At 47.6% G+C, this 10480-nt stretch overlaps 2 protein-coding genes and 1 long non-coding RNA gene across 4 annotated transcripts; 2 read left to right on the forward strand and 1 right to left on the reverse strand.

Annotated features, from left to right (window-relative positions):
* Window positions 1-9: 9 nt before the first annotated feature.
* LOC109515952 (coiled-coil domain-containing protein 15-like) lies at window positions 10-2863 on the forward strand. Its single transcript, XM_019870139.1, has 8 exons — window positions 10-80; window positions 376-492; window positions 585-710; window positions 1263-1355; window positions 1435-1538; window positions 1794-1991; window positions 2386-2534; window positions 2620-2863. Exons 3-8 carry the CDS (start codon window positions 585-587, stop codon window positions 2667-2669), a joined length of 720 nt encoding a protein of 239 aa, XP_019725698.1. The 5' UTR covers window positions 10-80; window positions 376-492; the 3' UTR covers window positions 2670-2863.
* Window positions 2864-3283: 420 nt separating this feature from the next.
* slc37a2 (solute carrier family 37 member 2) lies at window positions 3284-10356 on the forward strand. 2 transcript variants are annotated; one of them, XM_019869859.1, is made up of 18 exons: window positions 3284-3889; window positions 4797-4878; window positions 4954-5044; window positions 5894-5972; window positions 6045-6180; window positions 6831-6907; window positions 7736-7902; window positions 7980-8017; window positions 8163-8309; window positions 8572-8662; window positions 8732-8794; window positions 8890-8975; window positions 9165-9213; window positions 9280-9353; window positions 9688-9766; window positions 9850-9947; window positions 10017-10081; window positions 10171-10356. In XM_019869859.1, exons 1-18 carry the CDS (start codon window positions 3831-3833, stop codon window positions 10184-10186), a joined length of 1497 nt encoding a protein of 498 aa, XP_019725418.1. In that variant the 5' UTR covers window positions 3284-3830; the 3' UTR covers window positions 10187-10356. The 2 variants fall into 2 exon arrangements, with proteins under 2 accessions (XP_019725418.1, XP_019725498.1); XM_019869939.1 differs by having other exon boundaries at window positions 8208-8309.
* Window positions 3941-4381, reverse strand: LOC109515907 (uncharacterized). Its single transcript, XR_002168278.1, has 2 exons — window positions 4098-4381; window positions 3941-4012 (listed from the first exon to the last, which is right to left on the reverse strand). It is a non-coding gene; the product is annotated as an uncharacterized LOC109515907 (long non-coding RNA).
* Window positions 10357-10480: the final 124 nt, after the last annotated feature.

Below are 10480 nucleotides of genomic sequence, written 5' to 3' on the forward strand. Positions count from 1 at the left end.
TCTAAAACACTGTGCAGTGTCCCGTTAACAGGGGAATCCCGAAACCACATCACCTGCCAGGGAAGACAAACATAAATGAGGTACAGTTGAAACAAGAGGCATTCGTGCCCATTCCGTCAATTGAAAATATCCACAGTTGTAGTAGTAGCAGTGAGAGAAAGTAACAAAGGAGTGATAATTTGCTCTATGAATGTGATGAAGAGGGGAGATGCCCTTGTACAGAGCCCTGGGGCACACCTGAGGTCACTAGGGATGGTATTGAGATGAATGATTTCATCTGAATGAAGCAATTGCAAAACAACAAAAGCCAAAAGAAAACTCAAAACCCTCTCAAGATTTATTGACATCCAGCATGTTTTCTAAAAATGTTTCTAGCTCCGCGACAGTACCCGGCAGGTCCGACTCAAACTGGCAGCCTGCCAGACCAGCCAGTCCACCAATGAGACGTCAGAGCCTTCCGCGGACAACTGGAAGATCTCACTCACCAGACATGTGAGTGTTACTTGTCCCCACCACGCTTCCAATTCTTCCTTTTTAAATGCTAAACATCATGTGAGGTATGAAATGGTCATTGTCTTCAACAGATGACCGAATGTGATGTCCTGAGGGAGGAAGAGGAGGAGGATGTTGAAGATGATGATGATGAAGAGGAAGATGAATACAGAAGTGACCTATTTAGATACCCAGCAAGCAGTGCCAGATCTGTTTTGGTGTGTCCAACCACACTCAATCCTCACCTTTGAACATAACTATGTCCGCCGGTCGTTGCATTTCAACAAAATATAGTCTTCCTGACTCATTTAGTTCCTCTTTATCTCAAGATCGACGGTATCAAATATAACCCCTGAACTTCACTTTTTCTTTAAATAATTCTAATCAGGTCAGCCAAGGAGACCATGTGTGGTGTTTATCCCCTTTCATTCTACCCCCACCATTTAAGGAAGTTGCAACGATGAGCAATTTGTTTGTTTTTAAAAGTACTGCGCAAAAGTCTTTAAGTCACATTTCCACCCAAAGTTTCAGGTGTCTCGAATCTTTGTTACTTGTAGTTCCTGGAACCAAATGCTTCCCTTGGACTGTATGTATTTTTCCACCAAACCTGCAATTGGGTAGAAAGAAGAGCCCAGCTATTCAACAACAAAGTCATGAGAATATAAACGGCTCTAGATGTCAAGGATGGAAAAAAAAAAAAAAAACGACAACCAGCTAAAACTGCCTCACATTTGTGAGCCAGATTGTAATCCGATGTTGACATGTTTCAGACAACTGCACGTGGGTGGGACGTTTCCACATCTGATCCGAGGATTGACAAGGTTCTGTGGCCTATCCAGGACCAGGAGGAGTTGAGAAGACAGGTATCATTCTATAGCGGGAAAAAAAAAGTAAAATAAATAATGACGCATCTTCTTTTAAATTTTTTTTTTTTTTTGATAGCGCCTGTCGCAGTTCCTGATGCACCGCCGCCACTTCATGAGCGTCGAGCGGCAGCGCGTGAAAGAGAGCGACCAGCACAGGAAGCACCTGAAGAAGACGGCCAGGTGACGACAGATCACAGTGTGACACGTTGGCGCGCAGCACGGCCGCTCGGAATACACTCACGGGCCAAAAATATTCAATTTCACTTCAATGTGGCAAAGGAAATGAAATGTGTTTGTTTTTTTTAATAAGACAACCCTACTGTATTGCCATTCATACAAACATACAGTTGTAAAATGATTTACTGGACTACAAAGTGGTTGATTATGGCAACTCCAAATGGAATCCGTTGCCTCTTTTCCCCTCTCACCCCAAAGGATCAAAGCGAACAAGGAAAAAGCGCGCCTGGAGGAAGAGCGGCAGCTGGAGCGCACGCGGCAGCTCTCGCACGTCCGCCAGCGCTTGGAGGAGCGAGAGATGCTCGTCCTGGAGCGCCTCAAGCTGGAGAAGGAGGAGAGAGCGGCCGACCTGGAGAGGAGGAAACGGGAGAGCGAGAAAGGCATCGTGGCCGGCAGGTTGTCACCAGGCCTTCAGATGGCCTCACGCTGAGATCACTTTTGTGCTTTGCAGCAGAGGATTTCAAACTTTCATGAAATAATAAATTAGGACCTGACAGGTAGAGATTTTTTTTTTAGGCTGATTCCGATATTTGGCAGAATCAATTTTCGACAACCTGGAGATTCTTTTTTGGGTTCCTTTCCTTTTTTTTTTTTGTTTTTAATCGCTTGCAGGTGAGTTTTTAAATGTCATTATCTGTTTGTTAGAGAGCAAATATTGTTTGATTTAATCGGTCAGGGCTGACAAAACCTGCTCAGGAAAAGCCTTCTGGCACATCTGAAATGTATTTGGGGTCAGTCGCCTATCCATGAAATTGATATTTTACCAACGTCGCCAATGATTTGTGAACAGGTACGTTGACGCTCTGAGATCCCAAGTGAGGGACCGAATGGCCAACAAGAAGTTGGACCTGCCGCCGCTGTGCTGCTGCGCGTCGTCCTTCTGGGAGTCGCACCCCGACACCTGCGCCAACAACTGCGTCTTCCACAACAATCCCAAAGGTACTGCTGGATGCCGACATCGCTCAGCAGGTTTTGCGGTAATTTGAACAAAACCCGGCTTACGGCAACACGTCTCTCTTGGCAGAGTATGCGCAGGCACTACATGCAGCCGTGTCGAGTCTGGATTTAAAGTGAAAACTGCCGAAGAGCTGCTGACCAAGAATCAAATGAACATAAAGAGAAATACATTGACACCAGGGCTGGGCAAACTTTGCGTTTCAAGTTTTAAATAGTGGATTGGCTTTTATGGTTTTACAGTTAATACAACTTCAGTGTTTAGATAATGTGTTTAAATGCTAATTAAAATGACTGATTGTTTCTCTTCTTGATGGAATAGTTCCTAGAAGTCACATTTGTTTGTATAGCCCTTCATCACAAGTAGTCTCAAAGGGCTTCACATGCCCACAGTTGACAAATATTAATGGCATCCCCTGACCTAACTGCCCAGGAGGGCAAGAAAAAAAAAGTTGTAGTTATAGGCATATCCAGTGCTTAAGTATCTACAGCCTTGTTATTAAAATGGAATACATTTATTTCCTCCCAAATTGTACACGTAAAAATGAGGCTGTAATTACATGTATTAGTTATTTTTTTCATACATTTATAAATGTTTTTAAAGCATCAATGAATACTGAAGTACAGGTACCATAAAAACTTACCTAAGTATTTTTTGTATATTATAGAATTTTTCTTTAAAAAAAAACGGCAATTGCAAATTCGCGACTCCTCGACTACTTCCTGTTCTTGTGACGTCACCCACTCCAATCACGTGTCTGTAGGGACGTTCGGTCTGGAAAAGCGTGTGGAAAAATCAAGCTCTCGCTATTAATAACCACCTCTCGCTACCGCACATCCACTCGAGCGTCTGTGAGGGTTTTTTTTTCGCAGCCGTTGGAATTCCTCTGGAGGTCGGGCTGCCTTGTATTTAAACTCAGCCACTATGGGGAACGTCGTCTGGATGTCTGCGGACCTTGAATCTCACCAGGAAGCCCAGTGGCCGCTGCGGTCCTCCGCCAGCAGTTAGCATCACTTTTCCTCTTCAACCAGTGCCTTAAATGTCGTTTTTGACAGGCTAGCAAAACAAGTAAGCACGTATTTCATTTCCCCCCCGAATATTTCATATTTAATGACCGTAACAATCGTCGTAACGACACGCTAATAATCAGCAGATCTTCGACCTCAGCGGTGCCTTCAGGGTCTCATCGAAGCTTTTCATCATGACTGGAAGAAGCGTTTGAGTGGTTCTTTTTTTTTTTTTTAATTTTTTTTTACCCCTAACGACATTTTTGATCGACCATGGGGACGTCCCTGGCCCCCGGCATTCGTCTTATCACGGCCTTCTCTCGGGATAGCTGGTGAGTTCACAAAACAGTGAGGGTGACAAAATTATTTTCTCCACAGTTTTCATGGTGTCCGTGAACATCGCGTTCGCTGCCACCTTATCATCTCATCTCTCCCCGGGGCGGTGAATGATTTGCCTAACCACATCAATATAGACAATCAATACACACCAGTAAACACAATCCGTCGCCAATATTGAATTAATAAACGCATTTGTCACACCTTGTGCTCGCCGTGGTGGTTTCATGATGCGCCTTGGCGTCGTGACAACCGCACTAGCGTCTCCGAAGAAATTTTCCGGTTCATGCCGTCCTCCCGAGCCGCCACTGATTTGACCTTTACCGAATCGATACGCTCGGATAAATAGAGATAGTTGTAGTATTTAACGAATCCGGCTGCAACCGGTGGCTCGTTTATGGCCTTTGTTAGCACGAAAAACACATTTTTCACCCTTTTTAAAGCGGCACGGTGCGTTATTGAGCGACGAAACGTTGAGTAATCACTTTTTTGTTTTTCAGTTTCGCTCAAGGAACAGTAACCACATTGGGAGTATTTCCCCATAATTACGTTTTTAATCTGTTAAACACTTAAATCTCTATAACAACATAGTTACCATACAGTCGAGTGCTTCATTATTCTCTAATAAAGCATTAAAGAAGTTATTTTTACATCAACCATGTGAGCATTTTCCCCTCACATGCTTTTGTCACCGAATGTGTTGTGACCATTAAACGATGTATCGCAACCTGGTAACACAAATGAATGTAATAAGCATCTGTTGTTTCCATTTTGGGGACATTTTGTAGCAGCTGTAATTCCTATTGTTACTGTTGAAAGCACAAAGCGGCCCCCCAAAAAAAGAAGGTACTGTATTTTAGAATATGTCTCCATTTTTACATTCAGTCCACGTCTCCTTCGCAGGTACCGCGGCTTCATCCTGCTGCTCACCTTCCTCTTCTACACCGCCTACCACCTGTCTCGGAAGCCCATCAGCATCGTCAAGGTAGCCGAAACACCCGATGGAGCGTCGGTCGTGTTTGTGGACCCACCTTGACGCCCCTCCATGTTTCCCCCCCAGGGCGAACTCCACAGAAACTGCAGCGGCGTCATCCGCCCGACCGACGTGAACATCACCAACAATGTCACGTGGTGCAACTGGGCTCCCTTTGGTAAGCGCGCTGCTCAATGTGCGTGCCACCTGCTGTCGGTGAAAATCTTCAATATTGACAGATCGTCGAGCACCCTTGATTGATTCAAATTTATTCCAAAGGGTAAACACAACCCAAAAAATAAAACGCCTTGACTCTAAATATTCCTTAACACCCGTTCGTCCTCACCGACCTGGTTTTCAAAGAAGCGCGCACGCTTTAAGCTATTGACTCGATACTCGGTCAACAGTCGAAGTTTACCGCAAACTCGACTCAAGAAAACAAAACAGAATTCAACTGTATAGTCAAACAGCAAAATGTGTATTCAAGCCACGTAATGGCGTCCAATGCGGTCTTTGTCAACATTTATTGAGCCCCAGGCACGCACACACACACACACACACACACGAAAAAAATCTCACGGCACACCGCTTAGCAAAAAAATTCCCCAAACGTGGCTACGCGGGCTCATTTTGTACCGTCAGTCATCGGGGGAAGCGCAGTAGATTGTTCTGCCTGCTGCCACACATGGTCGGTCGGCAGCGATAAACCAACCAACCCCCAAAATAATTATTTGAAATACAAAATCAATTTTGGGGCAAAATAATTGGCTCCAAGTAACATAGCGGAACCCCTCAACCTGACGCAAGACATTTAAACCCGACACACAGGACAGCGGTAGTCTCAAATGGGTCAAATATATCATCAATGTATTTTTTTTTTAATTTTACGTCATTTTCTCACAGCGTAAATACATTTCAATGCCGTGGACGTAGGTCGATGAACTTGGTTGTAAATGAATAATTCTTGGCACGCTCGTGGAATAATGCCGAGCGTGCCAACTTTGACGCGTGCGTGCGCTCTGTACAGATCAGGACAACTACAACACACTCTTCGGGGTGTTGGACAACTCCTTCCTGGTGGCCTACGCCATCGGCATGTTTTTCAGGTGAGTCCCGTCCGCTCGGCGCTGGGACGCGTGCAAGCATGTCACATATGTGCCCCCCCGCCGTGTCCGCAGTGGGATCTTCGGGGAGCGCCTGCCGCTACGTTACTACCTGAGTTTCGGCATGCTGATGAGCGGATTGTTCACCTGTCTGTTCGGTTTGGGCTTCTACTGGAACATCCATTCGCTGGGTTACTACGCCTTCATCCAGGTACGCACGCACACACGCAGCCCAAATATGAGACGCGGCTCTGAATGAGTTCAAACTTCAATTTGAGCGTGGCTTTTGATGGACAGAAACCAACAAAATGCTTTTGCTCTAAAACAGGATGTTCTTATTTTCAATTTCGCAAAAATATCGATCAATTTTATTCCAAAGCAAAATCAGATGTCGGGAACCCACAAAGATCGCCAGTCAGCATTCATGGAGAAAAATTGACCATTTACAGGCTGAAATTCTGACGGGTTTGGACCATTATAAATTGAACAAAGTATTCAAATGATGAATTGATGATCAAAATATTTCTCAGTTTGTTTGACGATCGATTCGTTGCTAATTAGTCGGGTGCACCTCGGAATTGACTTTGCAAGACGTCTTGCGGTCAAGGCTCTCTTTGTCAGCTGACTTGTGGCTGCTGAGTCACATGACCGCGGTCACAAGTCAGGGATTAGCCTGACACACACACACACACACACACACACACACACACACACACACACACACACACACACACACACACAGTGCATAGCTGTGTGTGAAGGGGGGAGTGTTGGGGGTGGGGGGTGTCACAAGTCTGCTTGTTTTGGGACTTATGTGTCTGCTTCTGTTCCGCCCTCCCCTCCCCCCCCCCCATCCCGCAGGTGCTCAATGGGTTGATGCAGACCACGGGCTGGCCCGCTGTGGTGGCCTGCGTCGGCAACTGGTTCGGAAAGGGGAAGTGAGTATTCCCTTGCCCCCCTCCCCCCCCCAATACCGATGACTCGCCATATCGTCTCCTTCACATGCGTCGCATTTCGACACCCTGCCGCGACCCGACTTCACAAATTCCCACCCCGAGCGCAAAAAAGGCGATTCTCAGAAAGTGCGGCCGTGTCACGGTCAGTCGGCACGTGCGCGTCGTGGTTTCCTTGAAGGGAGGTGCGGAAATTTCCAACAGACAAGATGGAAACCGGGTGGGGTTGAGGGGGGGTTTGAGCTGAGTCAGCATACCAGTGAGGAAGGACGAGGACGTCCTCCTCTGTCCGAACGTCCGCAAAAAGCGGCCGCCTTTGAATCGAATCCCTTTCAGACTTTGAAGTGGGCCCAAAGGCTTTGCTGTTTCTTCGTGCTAAGCTAGGCCGAGCGCATCCACTCTCCTCGGCCAACCGTAAGGAACGCTCGAGCTTTTGGCTCTTACTGTTCATCATTCGTGCGTGAGCAAACATTTCAAAGAGCAAAGAAAATGTCGATGTAACAAAGCGCTTCACAAAACAGCAGCTAGAACACAAATTGTGCCTTGACAACAATAACAGTTCCCATATAACAGTTTCATAATATGAAGTAACATTTGAAAGAAACAACTCATGCAATGAATTAAAAATAGAAAGCATGTTGTTGCCCGACAAGTAAAGAATTCATTTTTTAGAAAAAATTAAAAGCGCTTTGCCGGCCGGCCGTGTTTGAGGAATGCGTCGCCGCATCTTTTTTTCCGGCGCGTCAGTGCACGTCGGCCATCTTTGCCGAGCGTGCGGCCCAATGAAGCGGCGCTGTCCTTCGCTGCCACCAGGCGCGGCTTCATCATGGGCGTGTGGAACTCGCACACGTCGGTGGGCAACATCCTGGGCTCGCTCATCGCCGGCGCCTTCGTGTCGTCGGCGTGGGGCCTCTCCTTCATCGTGCCGGGCGTCATCATCGCCTCCACCGGCGTCCTCTGCTTCTTCTTCCTGGTCGAGAGTGAGTCGCTCGCCCGCTAACCGCCCGCTCGCCGTTTTTCTCCGTCGCGCCTTCTGACTGCCCGCCACGTCCCGCAGAACCCGAAGACGTCAACTGCAGTCCTCCGCAGCATCACGTGAGCATCCGCGCGGCTCGCCAGCCCGCTTGCCAAACAGCTGCGTGAGCGCGTGTGTTTCTGTCTGTGTGTGTGTTGTGCGCGTGTGTTGTGTGTGTGTGTGTGTGTGTGTGTGTGTGTGTGTGTGTGTGTGTGTGTGTGTCAGAATGACTTGGAAAGTGAAAGTGGTGAGACGGATCCTCTCCTGCAGAGTCCGTCGCACGTGGCCAACGGTTCCATCGTCGCCGACGCGCCCGACAACGCCGCCGGGCACTCGGAGGCCATCAGCTTCTGGGGAGCGCTCAGCATACCCGTGAGGCCTTTGCGTCGTGTTCGCTGACGCGTTTTAAGATTGCTCGCACGCCGTTGTGATCTACACCGCGCTTACATTGAAGGAAATAAATGAAGCTGGACTTCAAGTTGAATTTTTTTTTAAAGCAGATGAGGCGACAGGAAATGTGGATGGAAAAGTTGTTTATTCAAGTCATCAAATAATACTTTTTTTTCCTCTCTCCTCATTGTGAAATGTCATCCCTTGACCCGTTCCTTGATAACCATGCGCCGGCGTCCCACAGGGCGTGGTCGAGTTCTCGCTGTGTCTGCTCTTCGCCAAGCTGGTCAGCTACACGTTCCTCTACTGGCTGCCGCTCTACATCTCCAACGTCGGTCGGTGGTCAATCGCGCGCAAGTCGTACGCGTACGGCCACCCGTATTCACGCCCGTTTTGTCTTTCAGCGCATTTCGAGGCCAAAGAAGCCGGAGACATGTCCACGCTTTTCGATGTGGGGGGAATCGTGGGTAAGGCCCGATTTTAATTTAAAAAAAAACGTCATTTCATCCTAATGTGATCTTAGCGCGGCAGTGTTTCATGTTGAGTCTTTGCCGCACAACAGGCGGCATCATGGCGGGCGTCGTGTCGGACTACACGGGCGGGAGGGCCACCACGTGTTGCGTCATGTTGCTTGCCGCCGCCCCCATGGTGAGTCTTGCCACCGTTCGAGAAACATACATAGTTTAACCTCTCCGATAAACTTTCTTAAACTTCATAAAACACATTTGTTGCAAGCATTCCCTATCAATGCTAACATGTCACGTGAAACGCCACGGACAGGCGAACAGAAATTAGCCTTGACGTGATGGTCATTATTAACCCGCTGTCCCGCCGCAGCTTTTCCTCTACAACCACATCGGACAGCGGAGCCTTGGCACCACCATTGGTAAGATCCGTGGAAGAAATGTCGATGCCGCAACACAACATACGAAGTCAATTGGTATTTCCTTAGGCATGCTCTTGGTTTGTGGCGGTCTGGTCAATGGACCGTACGCCCTCATCACCACCGCTGTATCTGCTGACCTGGTAAGTCTGACAGATGATTTTATTCCTGCAAAGATATACGCTCTCTCTTAGCTTGTTTGAAATTGTGGTATGTTATCGTTTCAGTTTTTAATTCACCTACTTTGTTTCCGCTGTGACTGCTTCTAAAGTGCTCCTGAAAAAAAAAGATTGTTGAATTGAGTAGATGCCGTCATCATCGGCCACGCCTATTAAAGGCGCGAGGGCATTTCACCAACCTTCATCGCAAACCGTACTTCCTTGATGCCGATTCAAAGCCACTTTTAATCACTTGATGAAGAAAAAGACATTGAAATGAGCGCGATGCACCGAAATGAATCGGCGTCGTTTATTTCAGGGCACACACGAGAGTCTGAGAGGCAACTCCAGGGCCTTGTCCACGGTGACGGCCATCATCGACGGGACGGGATCAGTGGGTAAGACATCGCCGTCTTTTGCCGTACGTTAGCATCTTTGACGGCAAGCTGATGCTAACGCGGGGCGGGTCACCTCCACGCAGGCGCCGCGCTGGGCCCGCTCTTCGCCGGGCTCATTTCGCCGTCGGGCTGGAACAACGTTTTCTACATGCTCATCTCCGCCGACATGCTGGCCTGTCTGGTAAGCGACGGCACGGAGCCGCGCCGCGCCACGTGCCAACAGCGTGACTTGACACTTTTTCCTGCACAGTTTCTGTCCAGGCTCGTTTACAAGGAAGCGCAAGGTTGGTGCGTACGCATCCCGCGAGTCAGAGGGTGAGTAGCAGATCGAGACACACACACGTATATATATATATTTTTTTTTTCTATCTATGCTGATGCCTAACGGTGCTACTGCCGTGCAGGTACAAGGAAACTTGAAAGGAGGGACGCCGAGCATCGCCGTGACAACCGCTCAGCCGCATCTGGGACTGAATGCAACTCGGTCACTTTTTATCATAAACGAGACACTTCTCTTTTTAAATGACTCACTAACACACTGTGCTGTGCTCACTGGATTATTCTTTTATCAGTAAAGTGTACATACCTTACTTTTGGCTTGACTGTGTTTTTTTTGGGGGGGGGGGTTGCATCATATACACAGTATCCTCCTTTTCTCTCTAAAAACAACAAAAATGTTAGATAGTAAGGCATTTTTAACCAAAAAAAAAAAAA

Source organism: Hippocampus comes, unplaced genomic scaffold, assembly GCF_001891065.2.
Source record: "Hippocampus comes isolate QL1 unplaced genomic scaffold, H_comes_QL1_v1.1 scaffold197, whole genome shotgun sequence".
Classification (NCBI taxonomy): domain Eukaryota; kingdom Metazoa; phylum Chordata; class Actinopteri; order Syngnathiformes; family Syngnathidae; genus Hippocampus; species Hippocampus comes.